The sequence below is a fragment of the Hirundo rustica genome, chromosome 6 (genome assembly GCF_015227805.2).
Source record: "Hirundo rustica isolate bHirRus1 chromosome 6, bHirRus1.pri.v3, whole genome shotgun sequence".
Lineage (NCBI taxonomy): Eukaryota > Metazoa > Chordata > Aves > Passeriformes > Hirundinidae > Hirundo > Hirundo rustica.
The window spans coordinates 47,326,328-47,350,422 of NC_053455.1; the positions used below are offsets into that span (position 1 = coordinate 47,326,328).

Here is a 24,095-nt window from a genome sequence, read left to right on the forward strand (position 1 = left end):
ATGCCAAGGAACACGAAGAATATTCCTTGAAATGATTTTGGGAATTAATCCTACGGAAATCAGATTTTTGTGTTTGATACTTTGTCAAGTGCAATTAAGAAGGGGGAAACAGGTAATTTAGGAAATTTCATACAGTTGGAATTAGGGCTGTCAAGTGAAGGCCTTTCCTTAGGGAATTCAGCACACACAGAAAGGATCAGAACAGGACTCGGTAACTGCTGTGTGTCCTTGCAGGCTTGGATGACTCCATAGTACTGGAGAGCTCTGCAGCCTTTCTTCTCTTTCCCTGACTGAGGATTCATCTCCAACTCCTGCACTGGCTTTAAAGCCCTTCGGGTGGAACCCTGGAGTACTCCATTGGTTCAGCGTAGGAGTTAAATTAGTGGCTGGTGCCCAGGACCAGTTTGTTTTCCCTGTTTAGGTTTCCTTTAAAGTCCTGGAGGGCAGTACTTGCTTCAGGGCAGGTGTCTTCTAAGACTTAGTGATGTCAGGTTGAAGCGGTGGCTTCACAGAGGCTGAAATCCTCTGTGAGGTGGCATTTGCCCTTTCTGTATCTGAGCTGATGTTGCAGAGGGTTGCTCTCCATTGAGCACAAAGCCTGTCTAGCCCAGGCTCCTTTTATTCGTTCTCTGGAATTATCCCAGAAACCATTAATGGGAGGAGGAGGTGATTTATATGAAGGACCCTGCACCACTTTGTGAGAGAATGTGAGACACCTGCACTGGTGCTGTGTGGGAAAGTGCCAGAGCATTTTAATGCCTATTTCTTAGAAATAATGAACAAACTTAGCTAGTGGGGTTTTTTTGTTTAGGTTTTGTTGTTGTTGTTGGTTGGTTGTTTGTTTTGGGTTGTGCTTTTTTTTTTTTACTTGTTTTGTTTTGGTTTTTTTTCTAGACAAAACCCTCTGAGTGTTCTTTCATCTGAGTGCTGGCCACAACAATTTCTGTTTTCTCCAAATCACATGCTAACCTAGCTTTGAAAAGTCTTATTGTTCAGGTCAGCTGTCACAACCAGAACAGTTCTGTGCATGAAAAGAACAGAGACCCCATTAGGACACTGAGGGTTTTCTGCCAGCTGTTTGGTGTTTTTCTCTTGTTATATCATCAGTTCATTTGGAAAGTTTTTGCTGTACTCCATGCAACTTATCGTGTAAAGATACCAGATCTGGAAATCCTTCAGGTACTGGGTTTATATTCAGGCACTGGTACTGGCACAGCAGCATAGATAACTCAGCCTCACTGAACCCGGTGCTGTGACTACTGACAGCCACTGGGCAATAGAACTACATTTAAACTGCCTGGTGTTGCCATTTGTGCTACAGGCACAAACATTGCTTTCATTTGTTTAGTAGGTTTGAATAGAAAAAAACAACAGCCTACTCCTGTCTGCAGTTTAGATAATGGAAGAGTATTTCTGGATTTGAGTTCTTTCTTGTTAACAGCTGAAATGGTGAGCTAAGGATTGGCTGGGACAAGTTCCATGATGGATGTGAGCAAAGGCTTGTGGCTTTGATGAGATCAGCATGCTTAGCAGGCTTTATAAAGCTGGCTTGTTTTGTTATGGGATGGCTTGTTTCTGTGGCGGTCCTTCAGTCTCCTGCTCATGCGCAGGAACTCATTGTTACCTGGCAGCATCCGTCTTTAGCCCCTGATCCCTTTCAGGAGCATCCTGGCATGCGCGTTTGGCCAAGAACTGGTGGTACCTCAGAGCCAATCTCTCTCTTTCCTCAGATCATCTCAGCAACAAAATGTTCTTTCTGCTTGAGTTTCTTAACTCTCTTGGTTAAGAGGTTGTTATTCACATGTAAAATGAGTGTGCTCTGTGGGATCTGAGACTTGTAACATTCTCCAATTCCCAGGCAAGGAAGAAGGCCATAGCTCTGATTTTGCTGGGCTGAAGTAGAAGATGCCTGACCCAATTTCCAGCTTGCTGCTTCAGGACCTTTCTTAGGCTGGGGTGAAGCTGCCCCTCTGATCTCTACATGGCTTCATTCCCTTGAGGGTAAAGCTGCACGTGGGTGTTTGTGCAAAAGATGTGGTGGCACTGTTCCCGTGTCGCCTCCCTGAATGGCCAGACACAATGTGACAGACACAAGCTGCTGACTTTGGTGCTTGCTTACCTGCTGCTGGTGTTTACTCCAGATGGCATGGATAAAGAAATTATTTTCCTCCTGTTTTTATTTATAGGGACTGAGACATGAATTTCCTATGGATGCTGTAGCCTCAAAGACTTCAGGGATAATGACAAAATAGGGGAAAGTTTCAGCTTGAATACAGCATTTCACCCTATAAATTTATATAAGTTTATGTATCCTATAAATCTATTCAACCTCAGCTCTTCAGAATGTCACTCATGTTTGCAGAGCACCAAATGTCAAGAACAGGATGCCCCAAAACACACACAGGACTATTGCTGGGTTTAAGTGAAAGACTTCAGCCCTGTGACAGCTTGTGCTTTGCCATGGCTCTAGGCAGAAAGTTGGTCAGGGATTCTGCACTGGCAGGTGTAAGGGTGAGTTTGACAAGGCAAGGCCTTGGCATGTATGGCAGGGTGAGGGTGTGTGTGCTTAGATGATTCAAGAAGGTGTTTTTTTCTAGGAGTGTTTGGTTGTTTTTCAGTGGTATTTTATTTATTTAGGAACACTCATACCATGGTACGACCTGTCATGATCTTTGGGGATGGGGGGCATGGAATGTCAGGTAATTAAGTTCTCTCTTTTGTTCTGACAGCACTTTAAACCATTTACAAAGCATATTTAAAGCAACAATATAATTTCATCAATGTCAGAGGGCCTGTTAGTCTCAGGTGAATTCAGGCTCAGTGCTCAAAGTGTGGGCATTGGTGACATGTTTTAAGCATGGGAGGAAGTCACTGACAAACACCAAAGGCTTAGTGGCACTTCTGTATCTGAAGTTTCTACAGTGTAATTCAGTAACCACTGAAATACCCTCGGATGCCTTCAGGCTGAGCTTTACAGAAACATTTACTCCTGACAAGAAGAACATTGGTATTGGCACTATTTCAGTGTTTTCCTTATTCCCACTGCTAAACCAAACAAGATAGGCCACACTAAAATAGGATTCATTATTCGTGTTCTTGTTAACCGCTTGTAAAATATAAAGCGATTACCCCAGCAGATGAAGCGCCCGTGCTTTCAGGAATATCAAATGCCTGCAGAGTGAAGCTGGGACAGCTGCCATAAACAACAACAGGCTCTTCCAGAGGTACCATGGGACTGTTCTGCTCTCCTGGCAGCTGAATTGTTTGCTGCTTGGAGCCAACACGTGCGTCCCAGACTTGCTGCTCGGTTCTGCCAGTTCTCCTATGGGAAGCTAAGGCACAGTCAGCCTTGTGTTCAACACAGGCATCATTGTATTGCCATTGGAAACTCAAGAGCTGCGGCCAGGTCTGTCTTTCCAGGGCTGAACTGCCTCTTGTTCAAGTCAAACCCTTCTCAAATGCTTGAGTTATAAATGGTCTTTTAGAGAACACAACTGCAAATGCATGTAAAAACAGGAAGATCTTAAATTACCCGAAGTCACCTGGGTTTGAGTGGTTGTTTCCTGCTCTCAGTTTCTTACCTTGAACTCTGCTGCGTTCTTGGGGCAAGCAGCAGAGGGGCCTTACCAATGGCACTGTTCTGACCGTTTCTGCTGACCTCCAGTTTTCCCTCCAGACTTGAGTGCGGGGAATAGTCAAGGAAAAGCTTGCATCAGCATGAAGGGAGACTGAATGGGAATATTTGTCTGGATATGGAGGCTGTAGCAGGAGGACATGGTGGGGAAGGAATGCGCTTGAACAGCCTGTGTTAGCAGCACCCGGCCAAACAGGCCAGTGAGAATGCAGCACAGCTGGAAGGAACCCACAATCCAGAAACAACACAGGACACGTCTGGCATCACAAGGTTTGAGGTTGTTTTCAATCCCTCTACCCAGCCCTCATTCCTCCTCTTCCCTTCTTCTGTGCTCATGCCTTTTTGCTCATTTTTGTCACTTTTATGACTTACTCTTTTTCTCACTTGCACACTTGTCATTATCTATTGTTGCTACTGCCCTCTTCCTCACAAGCTTTTTTCTTGCTTGTGCTTTTTGTGTTTTTTTGGTCTGTTCGTGCTCATGCTTTGTTTCTTGGGGTTTTTTGTTTGTTTGTTTTTTGTTTTTTTCTTTAATTTCACCCCTTGGTTGTGCTTTTCTTTTGCTTTTTTCTTTGCACTTGTTCTACCTTCCTCTTTTCCACCACCTTTTACTACAGGTACCGAATTCATTCTGGAAAGCCTTCTCAGATTTATACCAGGTCAGTTATTACTCATTCAGAGGCCTCAGGTAATGACCAAAACCAGTAGCAAACAATTGTCACAACTTTGATAAAAGAACAAGTGCAAGCAAAATCTGGCAGTTTCCCAACTGGAAACAACGCACGAATTCAGTGGAAACTTGAGTGAAAGAAAGGAGTATCACTGTCCAGAGATCTCATCCAGGTAGAGCTAAGGCCTGGCCTAAGCTCTAACTGGCAAGACAATTCCCTAGTCATGTTTTAAAACAAGGCTTTTAAGAATCTTGGAGTGAAAGACTAATTGAATCATCTAAGAGCTGGTCTCCTCCAAAATTCCCTCAGGATAGGGATGCTTTAAACACAACGAACTGTTGGAGTGCTTCTGTAACAAGAACTAGGACTGCATCTGATTACTAAGAGTAAAGGTCACAATATCATCAGTTCAGAGAAGGCCTTCTTGGAACTCTGGAAAATCCTTAAAAATCATGAGACAGCACTGAGTCAAACCACTGAACTGGTGCAGAGACTGGCTAGAGAGGTAGCCTGGTCTAGAAGATGCATAAGCAGCTAGAGAACAAAAAAGGATCACGGAATGACACGTGTCTTGTAGATAATTACACACATAAAGTACATGAAAAGCCAGCTATAAGACAATAATATAAACTTATGAATAATGCCTATTATCATCAGTTAATTCACACTATGTAATTAATATTGTTACAAGAGACCTCACGTTTGAGAATGAGATGGGTCAAGCCACAGACTTTCGTCTAATAACGTGAAAAGGTCCCGGTTTATTCTTTATAATTCAGCCATCCTGATCTTAACTACTCACTGACTTTTGACTGCAGCAAACTCCCACTGTAGGGTTCTTTTGGCAGACTCTGCCAGCTGGTTATTTCCTGCTAGAACATGACTGCAAGTATTTCCTTGCTGTCTCTCACTGCAGGCTTTTACCCAGCTCAGCTTTGACTGCAAACTCACACTGCAGGGCCCAGCTGCAGACCCAGACTGACCTCACAGCAGATTCCTCACAGCAGCAAGTGTCTCTCCCATTTGGTCAGTCTTCTTGTCTTCCCAAACCATTCCTTCAATACTTTCTGTTCCTTTTTCCTCAGGATCTGCTCCTAATTAGCTAACCCACTCCTTTATCACGCTCATAACAAAGCTGTGACGTATCAGGGGTGAGGTTGTCTGTAACCTTTTCTCCTAAAAATATACCTGTCATAACTATCTGAAAAAGTTGAGATAATATATTCCAAACGTTCATATATCTGTAACAGTAAACTGAAACAAAAGAAAGCACTGAACAGCTTACTAGTAAAAGCTAAAATATCTCAGATTGAGTAACACTCAAATCTGGTATAAATGAATTTTGACAGCAATAAAGCTTAACAAAATGAACTCAATAGAACTCTGCCCTAAAAGGACTTTATATTCATAAAATACAGCTCACTTATTACCTCAGTAAAAAAGAAGGGACACTTAGGAAAACTCAAAGTTAATAATTATTAATACTGAATACAACTGTGATCTATATAAAACTGGAATAAAACATTGTCTAAACGTAGTAATACTGAAACTTAGCAGACATGAAATTTACAAAATTAACTTAATAGAACTTAGCCTTGCTCAACTTAACAGAAGGTAAGAGCATGATATTATTGGATCTTAAGTAAACATAACTGCAAATTAGTACCTTTAAAAGTTATAGATACTACAAGATGTAGCTTATTCTACTGTTACTAATACAAAAAGAAAATGAAGACTTGAACAATCCGCAAGAGAAATAACAGCCTGATGGTCTACTGGAGGGATAAAAGTCACAACAAGCATATTGAACTTATAAGTATTTTAGTTATGAGAAAAACCCATGACAACTGCAAATGTCACAGAAAGAGACATTTAGTAAGGCTTTTTAGAGTGCAGGGTTAGTGAAAAAATACAGTAACGTGTGATTTGGCAGACTGCTGAACAGGTGGGTAGCTTCCCACGATTGTATTCTGTGTAATTCCATCTGGCAAATTTGTTAAAGAAATTCTTGTTAAAAAAAAAATCAGACTGTGTTGAAATCTTTGATAGGTAATAAGGCACTGCATTTACTGCTTTCTATCTCTCTAGCGACTATGAAACTGTAGAAAGTTAGAATTCAGTCAGAAAACAAAATTAACTTAAAAAGCCCTGTATCAACACGTAGAGCTTCATTAAACAGAGGCAGTCGGAACCCACTCCGGGCTGGAGCGGGTGCTGTGCTGCCCGCAGGGAAAAAGGAGAGCGGAGGGAAAGAGAAAGGAAACTCCGGGCGCTGCCACCTCGCAGCTGCTGCGGGGACGGGAAACAACAAACGCTGCTGTGCTCACATCCGTAGGGATGAGATCCTTGACTCCGCAGTGCCCGGGCAGCGGGGGCGGTGGGAGCCGGGCGGACCCGGCCCGGCCCGCCCGGGGCTGCCGCATCCCCGTCCGCCCCAACAGCCGCGGAGAAAAGCGGAGGGGAAAAGCGACACAAAAAACCTCTAAAGGCCGCATGTAGCAAAAGGGGGGAAACACCGCAAACAACTACAGAAATGGTTAAAAAGGCACACAGCGCTTGTGGCTCCCGGCCGATGCAGGGCCCGCCCAGCAGAGCCATCGGGGCCGTCGGAAATCCCGCGCAGAGCCCGGGAGGGAACGAGGGAACGGCCTTGGAACATGAGCTCTGGGAGGAGCTAGGAGCAGGGAATGTGCTCCGGCCCCTGCCGTCCGCAGAGCTCCGTACGGAGCTGCGAACAGACAGGTGCTCGAGGGCTTCTGGAGCATAAAACTCACCCGAGCGGAGCCGCCACGGCCACGGCAGCCGCGGCCCCACACCGCGGCCAGGCACGACACCGCGGCACGGCCCGACACCGCGGCCAGGGCACGACACCGCGGCACGGCCCCACACCGCGGCTTCCCGGGGAGCGGGAGCGGCCAGTGCGCACCGCCGCCCGGGGACCCTTGCGTCCCGCCGGAACCATTTGACAGGGGCGCACGCACACAGGTTCCGCGCATCTTCCACCGCGCATTTTTTTAACTCTTTTTGGCCGCTCTGCCCAGCTCAAGGCCGTGCTCTCCCACGATTCTCGATCGCGTCTCCGCGGCTCGGTTCGTCGTATTTCCATGGTTCTTCAAACCGTGTCCCGCCTGTTCTCGGACGCAATAGATTTCCTGGCTCAAGGCCGCGCTCTCCCACGATTCGAGATCGTGTCTCCCACTTCTCCGGTTCTTGCCCGTCCACTCCCGAGGGTGTCTGAGACCGCTGTTTTCCCCCGTCTCAGTGGCAGCACTGCATTTTTCGGTCCGTGCTCCCTTACTCCCCGGGCGGCCCTTCCCGGGAGCGCTGTTTGTTTCTGTGTTTGTTGCTGTGTTTGCCTCTGTGCGCTCCCCGCCCGGTTTTTATCTTTCTGTGGTTTGTGCCGTCCCGCGGCTGGAACTGGAGCCGGAGCCTTTCGCTGCTTTGTGTATTCGCGGATGGAATTTCCTTTCGCTGCGGGCTGTTCGTTCGTGGCTGTGTCTATTCCGTCTCTCGAGTCCCGGCTCGGCCCTGGCCTCCCGCGAGCGCGTCGGGATTACAATATCATCAGATACTGTAATAAGTTAACCGAGACTCCGTTTTCCTCATGCGGGAAAAGCCAGCTCTTCACTCACATAACTTACTTTATACAGTTTTCACAGACCTCGTGTGCAACATCTATTCTTACTACTTCATTTTTTGGTCAGAAGGTGATTTGTGTTTACGTGCTAAGATTCAGGTTGTTTAGACTTTTCCTGTATGGGCTCTCATGGAACAGATCTTACTGTTTACACAGATGCTCTTGTTTTTCAGCCCGAGAATAGGTGGTTGTGTTAATGAACCTTTCATACCAAGATTGTTTTTGCATGGGAACTTGCAAATTGCTTAACTACACTTCGAAAGTATGACAGGCTAACTATTAATTTACTGGAGAAGGCCTAATTTTATGAGGCCTTCCTTTAATAATTCCTCTGTCACAACACAGATACAGTACTGACATAATACTGTATCCAGAGATGCTGTGATACAGTATTTGCTTCAAGTTATCCAGGAATCCACAGCATTTGCAGAATGGATGTGTGTATGAACAGGAAACCTGCCCCTCTCCAAGTGGTACTTACCTTTGTATTCCCTGGGCGGCAGTTTCTTGGACTCCAGAGAAAAGCAAGGAATTCATTATAAATGTAAGATCACAGAGTGGAAAAAACCCCATTATTTATAGAGCTGGCTGCCAGCATCATTCAGTGGTGGAAGGGAGGCTGTAGGGGTAATTTTGGTGACTTCTGACGCTGCACACACAAAAAAAGCTTGTGGCTGATAGATTTGTTTTTATTATTATAGAACAGATGAACTAAAATAAGCCAACAATATAATTTTATGCCAACAGCCATCTTTCTAGCACAGGCGGTGACTGACTCAGTATACCCTTCTCCCCCCCTCCCCGGGCCTCTGTTCAAGGGAAAGCAAATGGTGGTGACTCTTGCACATGGTTTTGGACTGCATGGTTTTGGAGTGATCCTACTCCTGTTACCTGTGCAGGTATGCCTGGGAAAAGAGGCAGGGGAGCAGAGAAAAGAGTATATATGTTGTAGGAGCAATAAGCAGAAAGGTTTGTGGATCCTCTTGCACGTTCACACTTTGTGACCGAGTAGATGGGACAACTGGAGAATCTTGCCCACTTTCAACGTGTAGCAAGCCCCTAGTTGCTACTCTAGTCAAGCCAGGAGTTTCTTCCCATTCCAAGCTAACAAAGGGCAAGATGCACTCAGTGGGGGAAGCTTTTGGCAGGATAAGGGGCAGTCTTATGTAAAACCAAACCAAAAAACCACCCCCACCCCCCCCCCAACAAACCTGCATTTTAAGCCACTTCAAAGTAAAAGTTACTTCTTATAATATAATAGATACTTTTTAAATGGTAGGACCATCATCCTAGAAAGACCAAAGGGCTTGCACTCAAGACCAAAGAAAGAAAAACAGAAAACCAACCAATCAAACAAAAGAAAAAACAAAACAACAAAAAAACAAAACAACCAAAAAAACCAAGAGTGGCCCCACTCTCAAGCTTAGCTCTTGTCTAAAAACAGCACTCGTCATCCATTTGAATAGGTAAAAGGAGGAGTGGACAGTAAATAAAATAAAATTGGTGCAACTTCTTGCCGGCTGGCGCATTAACCCAAAGCTCCATACAGCCCCGTACGACTGCGCGTCCTGTGTGGCAGCATCTCTGCGGTCAGCTTTCATCGCTGTATATGCTGGTATGTATATCTGAACATATACATACACATACACACAATAGATTATACAGTTTATAATGTTAGTTTGGGTTCAGGAGGAGGGCTCATCTCTCTTTCACGTGGTTCTGTGCTCCTGCGCTGTTGCCGCTCCCATTGCCGCTCCCGTTACTGCTGCTCCCGCTGCTGCTGCTGCAGAGGACCTCCGTGAGGTCATCCATGATGGTGGTCTCTTTAGGGTCCACGAGGTTGAACTCCCTGATGAATAGGATAAAGTGTGTGTAGAGTGTGTTTAAATGTCCGTGCAGCTCCAGTGCCAAAGTCTCCTTAAAGTGTGAGGAGTAGATATGGGCCAGCACATGGAACAGGTACTTGCAGATCTTCTTCACTAGGGACTCAAATGAGTTTGGGAATTCCTTGCCTGAAAGGAAGATGGAGAAACACCATGATGGCACCAGCTGCTCACTGTCAGCCCCACAGCAGCATCTGGGTTAGAGGAACCAGCCCAACTTATACAGCAAACAATCTGAGAGCCCTGCATCATATTATCCTCTTTTGACAGGAACCTGAGGAACAAGGCTAAGGAGGTATTAAGCATTTTCATTTGACTTTAAACCTTAAGGGTTCAAAAGCCAGGAAGCAAGTGTAGTTGTTCTCTAAAGGCACTACCTTTTTTGTTACTGGCTGTAAAAATGAGAGGTTCTTCTGTGTCTTTATCTAGTTTGTCCAGGAGTGGGTTTTCCCCTGGAACATCAGTTCACAGATCCTAAAATGGAGGCCAAAGTACATGGGCCTTGGTGGTGTGCAGCAGTTTGTACATAACTTTATGTAACGTGTTCCCTCATTTCACTGTTGAAATTCTGTCAAAGGGGAAAGAAACTACCTCCTTCCAGATCAAGCTGCTTGTAAGCAAAGGCTGCTAGCCTAATGTTTTCTATACTGTAATATCCTAATGTACTAGTTTCCAATTATCTGTTGAAGTGGTCATGAAACCAGCTGCTTTTAGTCCTGATTAAGCCCACCTACAGTAGCTTCAAGTTTCTATTTTCTTCCCCTTAACCAAAGGCATTGCATGTAGCAATCTTGTTAGGATACAAATTTGTGTTAAAATTACTTTGCTGTTGCTTTTCCACTCTTAAAAATCACTTTCTTATTTAATCTTTGTATGGGAAATGTATGTCTCTGAGAGACAAGGCAGAGCCTTGGGCAAAGAAAGCAAGCCACACTGCTGCAATCCAATTTATTACCCACGTTTCTTAATGCATTGAAACCACACAAAGGTTGAAGTTTGCTATCAGCAGACTGTATTGAACACACAAATGCTGTTTTCAGAATTGTATCCTCTATTAACCCAGGCTAGATCATCTCAAAATGCCCGAAGAAAAAGGGGTACTGATGATGAGATACAGGCCAAGGGATCAGGTTTGGGAGACTTTCACCCCAGTTCATACACCAACAGGGTAAGTCTTTTTTTACTGCAAGAATCAACCAAACTTATAATCTTCCTTCAAAAAAACCCTGAACAACCAAAGTCACAAAAGAAACATGCAAAGAAAGAAAACTATATATAAAAAAAACCAAACCCAAACCCATCAAACAGAAGTGAGAAAGCTGTCTGGTATTCATACACATGAATGCCAACTTTGGGGCTGCCATCAGTCAAGTCAAAGAGCCCCAGGAAGCGGCCATACCATATTTTGTTGGAAAGACGTCCTCATCTGTCACTAGTTTCTGCACCGAACTCATGACGAAGTCGACATACTGAGGAGCAGTGCACTTGATCTTCTTTCCCCGCTCATCATACCAGTAGTACTGTCTGTGGAGAGAAGGGACAGTGTCACCACCTCACACTCTGCCTCCTCAGCTACTCCTCCAAGAGGCTGTGTCTGAGTAATATAAAACAGCAGCTGCTACAGAAGAGATTCACTTCTTTCTGCATCGAAGAACTTACACTTGTGTTGGCTGATTCTCTCTCCCAGTCTAGGCCAGAGTGCAGGTGGCAGTACCAAGCACAGAAAGCCTTGCTGACAAGGCTCCAAGGGGAGAAGTTCTGCTGAGGGAGTGGTAATTCCCCTGTCCATGACAGGTTTACATACAGTCTGTAGAACTATACAGGACAGCATTACAGAACTATATTTAAAGGGCAACAACATTGCACAGTGATGAACTGATGAACTTCTGATGTTTAACCTTAGAGAGCATAAATTAGTTCTTCAGTGCAATACCGTGAAAGAGCCAGACGGCGGCTCCAGAACACCGCCTTTCCCAGCCTGGGGCTCTCCAGCACTCGCAGTGATTTCAGGTGTTCCGAAGTGCAACCCGGGGGAAGTCTTCCGGCCCCTTCAGCACATCCCCCCCTACCAGTGCATGTTTGAACTCTGCTCCTTATTTGCCGTTACAGACTCCCCCAAACACCTGAATTTACATATGATTCTGCCACCAGTGAATATTCCTCTTGGATCTTAACAGGAGATACTAGCCCTTCAAAAGCAACCGTAATTCAACCAGTTAGCCATTTTGATTAACTGCAGCCATCCCTCAGGTGACAGACAATCTGAAGGCTACAAAACAACTAAATGTTTGTTCCTTTTTAAAAAAAGTCGTGGTTAATTAAAGCATCTCCAACTGCTACCAAGAGCAGCTACCCACTGGATTAGGCACACTGGGAAATGTTTTACAGATAAAGAATTCACCTTCCTAAAAAGGAAAACACTTTTAAAGTTGTTTTTTTCTTATGTCACATTCAAGAAGCCTTGAGTTCCAGTTTATGAACTTTTCTTCAATAAGTCTAAGCTCAAGGCACGGTCTTATATCATAGGGCTGATAAGAAATCCATTGTACTGGTCTTCCCCAAGGACACTGTTCGTGCCCCAAGCCATATGAAAACAAGAGGAAGCTGCAGAACTAACTAGAGTAGTTCAAGTTAGGAGAGGAAAGGCAACTACAAACTAGTTCTCTAAACATTAAGGTTTTAGAACTTTTCTTTCAGCTCCTTTTCACTATGCAGTACAGTCACTGTCGTTTACTAGAGAGACAAGGATTGACTGCAAAATTGCCTATAAAGGTGAGTGGGTGAAAACAGCAGGAGTCAAAAGCTCTTTTTAGAGCTATTGTCAGGCATCAAACCCAGCACTTGGGCCCTTTGGCACAGACTGTGATCTTCACCACTGCTCACTTCCTTTCTACAATCCACCTCTAAGGAATGCACCAACACAACCTCATTTGTCTGCTCCTGCAATGAGAGACAGTCCCAGGCAATTCAGCCTTTTTTGGGGTCTTAAGACAATAGTTGTCACCAAGAGCAGAGGCAGGCTGCACTGTTCTACCTCAGCACTTCTCTCGTGCTGCAGGAATCCTCAACTGCAAGATGGAAAGCACAGTTTAGAGTTGCCCTTAGGTGCAAAACTGAGTGCTGACAATTGGATTTTAGTCAAAAGAAACAATTTGGCAACTGTACAAGTTCACTTATATTCTCATGTAAGTGAATAAATCTGCTCTAGCATCCCACTGCCTATCCTTTCTGCCTTCCCTTGAAAATTAGGAAATTAATTATGCAAAATTGGAATTAAACAAAAGAATCATTAACAGTAAGGGGAAAATTACAAGGACTGTCCTGTTGATTAGAGCCATGTGTTTTCCATGTTTCAGGTGCTGTTGAACAGATTTCCCAGCTCTCAGGGGAAGAGAGGAGCCCCCGATGCGCCGTGAACATCTCGCACCTGGTACGCGGCTTCCACCCACGCTGGAGTTATCTCCATGAACAGGATAGGAGCAGTCTGGGGCCATGGAAGGGCTCACTTGGGCACAGAAGCCTAATTGCATTCCACCACTGGCACTGTGACAGCACAGTCCCATATTAGGGAATGGATGGGAAGCAGAAAGGACAAGAGGATGAGACTTAAGGGCACTTTTCAAAAAGTTGCAGATTTAAATCTCCCCAGTATGGAGAGTATGAGGAATCTGCAGCTCTGTTCTAAATCCCAGGGAGAAATGACTATAGGTTTACCAGAGAAGAGCCTACAATGCAAATAATGAAGCGTAACACATGAGAAATCACAAATGAAATCACAATACTGCATCTTAATGTGTGTATGTATTTTATCCCTTTTCCTTTAAAACATTCTGGGCTGGTGTTGATGACACAAAACCCAAGGCAGAACAGAAGTCACACCAATATACAAAAAAAACGCTTCTGGAAGGAGTAAAAAGCACATGCTGTGGAAATCATTTCCTGGAAAGGAAGGAGAGACAGTCCAGGTAGAAATATCAAAAAACAGGCAACATGAAGAAATCCAGAGGAAGCAGTATAGTGCTCGTGAGCAGCTGGAACAGCTTTGATGGCTTCACAGCGGCTAAACAATGTTTGGATGGCAGAGAAGAGAAAGGAGGTACCATGTAAAACCATATAGCTGGGGGAACTTAAATGTAAGAAAATGTAAAACTTACAAGTTTGAATTAAGCACTCTAGAAGGAAATCCCCTCGCTAAGCAGAGACACTAAGGGCATCGTAAACATGAGAAAGGAGACTAAGATTAGAAAAAAATGAGTGATAAGCATTATCAATTAAGGGATTTCACTAGGCCAAAACATTTTGAAAGGTGGGATTCCTGAAAGTTTGCATCCATCCTTGATTTCCGCCTCAGGAGTTTTGTAGACTCGTCCTTTTTATGTACGCCTCTTACATAGGCTCTTATTTAGTACACTCACTGCGGCACTTTGAAGAGTTTTACCCAAATGTCAGCTAGAAAACCAGTTTATAGCTCAGGGTGCTTTAAAGCTGGTTTATGTAATAATGAGCTATAAACCATACTAAATTTTAATGGCAAATACTGTGTTGAAATATAGTACCTGCATTACAACAAGTGATAAACATCTTAATGATCAAAATTAAGTAATTCCCAAAGTTATATTCATTCACCCTTGTTAAAGTTTGAGAATAACTGGCCACTTGGCATTATCCCACCTTGCCAGCAAATGCTTCCATCTGTTCTACACTGAGACTAAGTTTTGGTCAGATGTCTCCTAGTGACCGTAAGCAGAAATTCTCCTCGCTGTGTGCAGATGGCTGTGCTATCTCACATATCTGACAGAGGGCTGAAAGCTGCATCTGTCTGCAGTTTGTCAGTTTGCCACAGCTTCTCTCAGATGTTAAAACCTTACCTCAAATATTTAACTGCAACCAGTGCTTATTGTGCCAGCAAATACTTTAAATTTAGGACTGGGTACTTGCAGTGCAATTTGAATGTCAAGTAACTTGACAAGCAACCAGTTCTCAATAGTTACTTGAACATCTCAACCATAAATAAAAAGAGCCTTTCTTAGGCATGGCCAGAATGGTGTGATCCAAAATCTACCATCAGGAACTGAGCAGGGAAAATATAAAAGTGGAACAGAATGCAGACTTTCGTAGGGAACTACCCAAGAAATCAGCATGGGAAAAAAATGGCAAACTGCACCTTAATTCCAAGGTACCGTAATTCCACGGTAATCTTATATAGCCAGACGTTATTTTATTCTAAAGGACAGGAACAGATCATGGCCACAGAAGGCTAAGCCAGGAGTGTCCACCAGATTAATCAGCAACTGACACCAGTGTTTAGGTGTCTCTCTTTATACACTGGAGACAGGTCCAAGGCAGAATGAGCCACAGCAACTGGTGCTTATTCCAACATGACAAGCACATCCTTAGCTTACCAGAGCTAGGAAAGGCAGAACAAAAACATCAGGAGAACACAGTTATGAAGGGGACCCACAAAGCTGAACTGTGCTGGCTGTGTAAGCAGCTGATCTCACCTTGGTGCCTTTTACACAGACCTACACACTTGCTAGAAGCAAGCAGCTTTCAGTTTGCAAACACGAATCAGCCACCTGCCCCCAAGTACAGGAACTGAGGTTGTTATGATTTAGCTACACACAAACTGTTTCAAGTGCTTCACCCAAGTGTAGACATGCTTCCTGTTATTCCCAAATAGTGCAATTTTTCGGTTTTCCAAAACAAAGGATAGGAACATTCTGCTATCAGTCCCTACCAGTAAAAATACAAGCTACAGCTGCAGTCGCCTACAGACACTTCCTCTCTTTATTCTGTAGCACAAGGTGCTTACAGAGAACTCTTGTTTGAGGCTCACTAGAGTAGAATGGAGCAACACTAATGCAGGTTCCCCATCACCACCTCCTTTTAGCCACTATTTCCCACCAGCCAAATGGATAAGCAGTTAAACTGCTTGGGACAGCCAGTGCTGCATCAGGAATTTAAAGATGAGCAAGCTTGGGAACAAGAATCAACAAAATACTCATCTTACTGCTCACCATTTCTTATTTAGAGACATGGTGTCTCCTTTTGATAAAATCTGGGTCCAGCAGAGATTTATTACTTTCTCTTCCAGCTTGGTTTCAAAGTCTCTAGCATAGCCTTTAACTGACAGTTATCATTCCAACTTTTACATGTAAAAATACCCTCCATACACTTTGCATGCTTCTGAGTGCTCTCAAAGAAAGCCCCTGATATTAATTTCAAGTGTACAAGACAGCCCAGTGCATTAAGCAAGGCTTTACTTCTGAGTATTATGTAATGACTGTCAGAGATACAATATAGAGATATGGTTCTGTTGCATATTCCCTGGGAAGTTGTTTGATATACTATGACATTAACTACCCAGTCGTCTCTTTTAAAATCCATCTCAAGTAAATTAATCCCAGGAACTGCAAGAGGAGGGAAGAAAAGGACTATCAACACATGTTGGAGGGAAAAAACCCAAAACACAACAGGCTTATTCATATTCGGCTGGATCTCATATTCCATCATGTTGCACTGTGCTCACCAGGAGCAGAAGTTTATCCTAACTTTTTCTTATATTCACACTGCATAGTAACACGAAAAAGCTTTCTTTCAGAACTAACTGCTAGTCAACGTTAACGTCTACTAAGTTCCAGAGGCGGAAAAATGCCACACGAAAGTCTTCCTTACTTTTGCAAAGCTGCCACGTGTGTCCTCTGTGCCCAGGGGCTCAGGCAGAGCCTGTGGCTCACGTCAGGCCAGAGGTTATCCACCAGCAGCCTGGAGCTGTGTCAGCATTCTGGCTCTCAGAAGCAGCCTCTGAGGTTTTCACAACTCACTTCTCCTGCCCTGCCTTCTCCAGAACCCCGGCACTGTGACCAGTACGGGCAGTCCTGCCCTGCCCTTGCTGAGCAGCACACTCCGTGCAGGTACTTCCATGAGCAGCTGCACTGCAGGCTCAGGGCTGAGCTGTGCGGGGCAGGGGCACAACAAAGGACATGGGGACCTGTGGCCCAGCCAGGTGACACTTGGAGACACAGCAGGAGCTGACAACCCCAGGACTCACTCAGGCTTTTTCAACTGTGATATTATAAAAGCCCAGGGTTTCCTTTGTTTGGGGCCCCTCTGTGGAGGCACCAGATTGGGCAGCTATGAGGTTATTTAGTTACTGTACCAAGTTAATTTTAAGGATCTGGATATCCAAGACTCTGCTATGGAAAACCTGGGTCAAACCAGTAAGAAAAGCGGGTCTGAGTGAGTGGGGGGGTGTAGCTGTGAAGGGGCCTTGGTCCCAGCTCACGACTGACTGCCAGAGTGGCTCCTGGATGTTCACACACAGAAGTTTCCTTAACATCCTCCTTTCCCTCTCCTCCAAGCACACACATGGTCATTTGCCTCTCTGATCTGACTTTATAAAGCCAGCTCAGAGCACTCAGAAATTCTCATCCTTCCAGTCCTCCACAAAAACAGATTTCCACCATACTTCCCTGCTGAAGGGAGAGAAGAGGATGCACAGCCGACACATTTTCAACAAGTAGAGACCTGCTGTAAAATACTTGCCCAATGCCATTCAATATCAATATCCTCCCCCAGGCAACTCTAAAGACATGGAAACACTGCACATGTAATAAAATGAAAATACTGACTTACGTATTGCACACTGCCATGGTCTGACATGACTCTCCTGTACAGAATTCTGAGATTGTACTATACTGTAAGTTGATGTGATGAAAGAAAGTTGTTGCTGAAAAATAAACAAAGGAAAGAAATTCAGAAGTAAAATACTTTCAAACACTGGTTATCCTCCAGACAATTATTTAAATACAGCAAGTGAAGCAACCTCAGTCTTGAGCCTGCATACAAATTTAAACATGATTTAGCCAGATGAGCCTAATGATGAACTGCAAAACAAAGAGGTACACAAAATGAAAGCTCTTGTTTTGATTTAAGATGAAAGCACCATAATGCATTAGCTCTTATTACTCACAAAGCAGCAAGACTGGAAAGTGTCTCTGTCATCAACCTCACCTTTACAGTAGAATATTCTGCTATAAGCTGAAGGCAAACAATTTGCTACATTCTTTTGAAGTCAGACTTAAAATCTACAGTGGCTAGAAAACAGCACCATTAGTTTTCATGATGCATCTTGTAAACACAACCAACATGAAACCTAGTACACTTCTACTTTTTAAAAATCTCCTGAGATAATTTAACTTCTTAATACTTCTCATGGGGCACCTCACTTTTTCTTAATGAGTCTCTATAAAGTTTCCTAGTGTGCAGTTTAAAGTAGTTTCTTGTGACTGCCACACACTGTTGAAAACAAACAAGAGTGGGCCACAGCTGCAGTTGAGGACTGGCAGGAGTAGCCCAGGAAAGTATATAAAATCAGGGCTGAAGTGCACAGGTGCAGCATTCAGTCACAGTAGTTGATCACATCTCTGAATTTCAGCCTGTCTACTGTTTAAATCCACAGTAATTCCACTAAAATTTGGAAGGTGCGGGGAGGAAAAAATCTGACCAAAAGAATTCACAACTTCTGGCTATAGGCATAAGTTGCTTTACATACAAGCCTTTAGAAACTGCATTTTTACAATGCTTCTGGAAGGTCAGTAGCTGGAGTCAGAAGCAGGCAGAACCAGCCAGTTTACCAGGGAGCCAACGGGAATCATGATGGCTCTCCAAAGAGCATCCAAAACTGCAGTGCCCTCAGTGCCACAGGGAGGGAGCTGGAAGGAGGAAATGCATCAAGGCTTTCATGCTGCTGAGCACAGCTGGGCTGTGCATGAGACAGCTTAATTACTACTCAAGGTATAATGACATGCATTACACAGTAAGCATAAATAGTCACTGAGTGTTTCTCTAAGCACTGAAAACAGCAAAAAGAGTGAATGGATGGCCTCTTGAGGATGGACAGCAAGCTCAAAACAGTAAGAACACAATACTCACTGTTGCTGGCAAGCCACTCATTGAGGTCTATTTCCCGTGGTAACATCACTAGTTCTTTAAATTCAAAGTCGGTAATTCTGGATTTTGTATATTCTGGCTCTAGGTAAAGTTTCTTCTCTTCTGGTGCTGGCTTTTTACCATTTGGCTTTCCTTTGGACTTCCTGCAAAAGATTAAAGAGGGAAGTGGGGTTTATTCTACTGTTGAACAGCTATAGAAACCTAAAAGCAGCTGGTTCATCCAAACTCCGGTGTTTGTCTTTACACTGCTCCTCCTGTATTCCCTTCCCAATAGCTTAATTTTGCTGCTCCATCTCCCCTACCTTTTGGGCAGACAAGACTGCAAACTCCTGGGAGAGCACTGGTCTCTCCTCAGGCTTTCAACAGTGGTGACAGCAGGATGGCTCTGTGCCTGATGGAGCCAGCGTGAGGACCAACAACAACTGTGCCACACAGTTCCTGGTCACCTGCAGAATGGGAGACTGAGAAACAGCAAATCCCACTGCTGCAAGAAGATAGCTGGAAAAGCTGGTGCTGCTCGTTCAAAGCCTACAGCATTCCCTGCTCTCCAGCCCTCTCAGAAGCCTTCTTAAGTGAACATCCATGACTCCAGCTAAAAGCAGTGATAACCACAAAAACACCTGTTTTCTCAATTCTAGGGATACCTGGGACAGAAATATCTGAGTTATGTTTTTCTGAAAACCCTTGGAAATTCAATGCATTACGAAAATACCTTCCATTTGGATTTATAAAAGCACAGAAACCACATTCCATAAAAGATGTTTATCTCCATGGCATATTGTGACTTTTCATCTCCCATCTGTAAAGTGTTTGCTGTAAACACTACAGTTTTCCTCTCACTTGTTTTTAAACAGACTCTCAACCCAACCCTGACCATGGAGTCAGCAGGACTTCAGAGTAAGGACAATGGGTCAAGCACCATGGTCTTTTAGGCTATGTGGTCAAACGTCCATGTGTTCCTACGGTTAAAAAATCCACCTAAGCAGACACAGAACATCTATTTAATGGTGAGGCACAATCATAGGACAATACCTTCTGTCCATTATAATGTAAAAACAAAGAAGAGATGCCAGTTCTTTTTTAATGCTAGGCTGTCTTCATTAAAGTGGTTCTTAAGGATCTGTAAGCCAAGACAAGCCCATCTTTGCAGATGACTGCATTAAGTTTGCTGTCAAAACTCATTGAGACCTCATCCAAAGGAAACAGACCTTACACTTTGGCTCTTAATACACTTAAATAGTCTTCCAAATAATCTTCCATGTGTTCCTGTCTGAGATACATGCATGCTTAATTTTTGCTGTGAGGATGTGATAAACATCTTTCCTGGAATGGTGTTTGAAGTCTCAGTGCTCTTCTTAAGAAAATATGATCTCTCAGCTTTCTCTCTTTGTGGGCTCTTTACTGATTTGTTTATTAAACCCATCTTCAGAAAGATTCATCATCCACATGATCCCTACTGGAGCAGGGAGAGGCCAAGATGTGCCTTCCGCAGGAAAGCAGCACTCTAACCTGGGTCACCAGCACTGCCAGTGTTCACTGCCTTAAACTTGTGTTGAGTCTTGTCACACATCTCTCTAACTAGTAAATGAAGACTAGACGGACTTCAGAAAGGCCACGATGAAGGAAGATCAAGGAAAACTTGGTGACAGCAGCACAATACACACTTAGAGCCTCATGATATACTTACACAGATGTACAGAAAGCACTGCAAGTGTCTGACAGGGAACAGAGGGTCACACCTTCCTTGCTATGTTAATGGGAAAGGTGGGCTTCATGGTTTAAGAGGAGATGCCTGTGACATATTTTTAAATAATACAACATAGAACATCTTTCTTAAGAATAGAAATACAGAATGAAGATAAACTAAAGGCAGTATTTGTGAAGATGAATTCAGCACAAGAGCGGTACTCCTGCACATTTCCTGCCATGTCTTTTTTCCACAGCAGTGCATTCTAGTCCAAATGGAGCCTGCCGGATTTGTCCCTTACATTCATTTAATGAAGTTAACTGGACTAATTCTCATCGCTGTTCCACAAAGGGATGTTTTAGGACATGAGAATTCAGTTTTTCCTCAGTGCAAGGCTCTTAATACAGAGGGCTTACTCGGTTAGATAACAGTTCCTGGTTGTCAGACTATTCCTGTCTTCAAACCCTTGCATTTGCTACATTTAGTGGTTTATGGGGTTAGTTTGGCTGGGGGTGGGGAGGGGACCAGGATTCTGGCATTCAAGGATAAGTTGATTTTTTTAGGAAAATTATAGTTCTAGTAACAGTCATGTAGAAAATATCTTCAGCTTCAGAGACTGGTTTGACAAACCGCATTAACCACACTCGGGGAAAAAAGTTATCAGTGAGAAGTAGTTTGGACAGAGTTTCTGTCTTTGCTGTAGCTCAGGACAATTAAACCAAGGGCCCCAGGTTAGGGCTGTGCCACATCAGCTAAGAGCAGTCTTCTGTGAGGAGAAGGAGGGAAGAGAGAGACAAAGAAGTCAAAGACAGTCTGTCATTGTCAGGCTGTGGAGGGAAACCACAGAAAGAAGGGAGACACAGGAGAATGAGGCAAGCCTTCCATCACTTGGGAATGGGTGGGGTGTACCTCATCCTCATTTCAGCACCTCTTCCCCATTTCAAGAGAATAAACAAAAATTCAGCACTAAATATATTTCATGAGTTTGCTACTGCAAATAACACAACACTGTCCATCTGCAAAATCCAAAGCCTCTCATTTTCACATAAATGCCAATTCTCTGTTAGATCAGTGCACGTAGCTGCTTTGAGTCTTGTAAATTGATTGTGTAAGTCTTTCTGCAACCGCCTAGTACTGGAACTGGAGCACTTCAAACAAAAGCTTCCTTAAGAATCCCATGCTCTGCCCCTTTCCAAAGCTTTGGCTTGGTTTAAAAAGAATCTCTTGGGTGTCATCAGAGAACCTGCAAAATACCCAGAATCACTGCTATCAAAGGATTTATTCACACCACTGAAACCGGAATGTCAAATTGCCATGGGCAGCACAAACATCTTGTTAACCTTCTGCAGCTTCTGAGACAACAGCAAGACTACAGAAATTGTTTACACCAGCACATTTCCATGACCTGCATGCAGTGCAACTGGGACACTACATGGCCCTAGTACTGGAAGTATGAACTAAAAAAAAAAAAAAAAAAAAAAAAAAAAAAAAAAAAAAAAAAAAATAATAAAAATCCAGCCTTAAAAATGTGATTTTGAACTGGCCATGTATCCCTCTCCAATTAGGCACAACTTAGGTTCTACTGACTTACTCAAATTAATGAGTCATGCTCAGTCTAGGCTGTAGAACTGTGGCATTAGTTTGGGAACTATCAATACCAGCCCATAGTGTAAAGCATTTTGTTTTTAAACTTAAAAAGCTGGAGAATAAAGCAGTATGAAAAAAAACCTGTTTTAGAAACACCATTACATATGATTAAGAATCAACCAAGAATACTTCCAAGAATACAAAATATCTGTTTATTCCAGATAAACCCAAGCTCATTCATTCAGAATCGCCAGGACTACCAAATAATGCAAAGTTTAGGAATAAGCTTCCTTCATTCTGTGCACACCCCTACATCCAAATTTGCTGCTGTTTCAAAAACCTGTAAAGAAAACACCAGCTGGACTCAACTTCAAAGGCACAAAGTGAAACATCCATTACCTCCTTTTTGTGAGCTCTTCTCATTCAAAATGCCTTCCTCAATTTTTCAATTTATGTTTAAAGTACACAAATAAAAAAAAAAAAAAAAAAAAAAAAGAAAAGAAAAAAAAGAAAAAAGCCAAGACCAGTAGAGTTTTACTGTTCTATTCAGAAGACACTAAAATTCATCACCTGTAAGTGACTGTTTATTGGAAATGTCATCCAAGACCACAAAAAGAGCAGAATTTTCAAAACACAGCTATAGGCACCTCAAGTCCTGGTTCAAGTTTACATGAGTCTTTCTTCAAAGATCAGAGAATTTGGCTAAGTTTGTCTTAACATGTCCATGCCACATCAACTGTATCACCCAGGCAGCTGCAGAAGTAGCTGTCATGCAGCACTTTGGTGGCCTGTCCACAGCTTAGACAAGTCCTGGCTATCAGTACTTAAATACTAATTAAGGAAAAAAACATCTTTAGGGAATCCAAGGAGACAGCACTCTACAGTTTTTACTGACAAGCAAACCAGAGTACAAACCAATTCCTCAGAGAACTCCCAGGCTAGGTTTGCCTCTGGTTTTGGGGACTCAATTGAACGTGATGCCACAGGCCAAGTCACACCCAAAAATAAATTTCAGAGAGGGAAAAGTGATGGGAAATGGCAGAAGAGAGATGGCTGACCTGAAGTCTTAGAAGAAGGTTCAGCAAAATGGCCCCAGGCAAAGACTGTACAACACTAATGCAGATTCTAGCAGGGCTGCCATACTCAGCCTTGCGTCCAGCTAGAAAATACAGCTGGAAGTTTGCCTGGATTTCACTGGAGACAGAGAGGTATAAGACACTCCACCAAGTAACTGATGATTTTTCTCCCTAGTCTAACTGCTTTGTTAAGACCAAATAAAACTGCCAGTTTCCCAGCTTGCTTTCTTATGCCATGTCAGTTAATAAAGATCTTCCTCTAATCTTTCTCTCTCATTTCCTTCTTGATCAGATGCTCGGTAATTTCTCAGTTTTAAAATCCATGCACTTCAGAGCATTTTCAAAGCATCATCAAGGTTTAGTTTTAACACCATTCTGAGGAAGTTGCTTTTCCCATTTCAGAGTAGAAACTGCCTGTAAGGTTCAAAGTTGATTCATGGTACAAATGCTAAAGATGTGCTTCAGTGTAAACCAACACGGTTTGTTTGGAAAGAAGCACACACGAAGGAATGTGATTTAGCTGAAGGAGGACCAGGGTCTCAATGTCTCCATATCCCAATGCAGACGTGCTTCATAACCTGATGCAGTCCACATCACTTCAGAATTGCACCAGACATCCTTGGTTCTGGTCACACACGTGATTTATTACCAGGCTGATCACCAGGGAAGACTAATGATTTATTAAAAGCCAAACTTCCCTAAACTAACCATGCTATTTTAGATGATCTCTACCAGCTCAAGATTCCTTTTTGTTCAGAGGAAACCAGGACAGCTATAATAATTTCTTGCTGTGTCCAGCAAGCTGTGCAGTTTCATGCATTGCATCTGAAACTGAAATCTCTTCAAGGACAACTGATGATACTTTGATCCCTCTCTCACATCCTCCACACCAAACTAACTATCCTTGGGATGAACAGCTGTTTAGCTTTTCTTTTGGAAGTAAATGTTACCGTGGGTTTTCTCATTTT

The 24,095-nt window shown here is 43.4% G+C and overlaps 1 protein-coding gene across 4 annotated transcripts in view; it reads right to left on the reverse strand.

Annotated features, from left to right (window-relative positions):
* Positions 1–8,610: 8,610 nt before the first annotated feature.
* Positions 8,611–24,095, reverse strand: part of MOB2 (MOB kinase activator 2) — a 115,969-nt gene continuing 100,484 nt past the window's right edge. For all 4 annotated transcript variants that reach the window (XM_040067912.2, XM_040067910.1, XM_040067909.1 and 1 more), the window contains exons 2-5: positions 18,760–18,920; positions 17,461–17,554; positions 11,225–11,349; positions 8,611–9,954 (exon numbers count right to left, since the gene is read on the reverse strand). In XM_040067912.2, the coding sequence (XP_039923846.1) occupies positions 9,641–9,954; positions 11,225–11,349; positions 17,461–17,554; positions 18,760–18,920 (694 nt within the window). In that variant the 3' untranslated portion in view covers positions 8,611–9,640. The remainder of the gene's footprint in view (positions 9,955–11,224; positions 11,350–17,460; positions 17,555–18,759; positions 18,921–24,095) is intronic.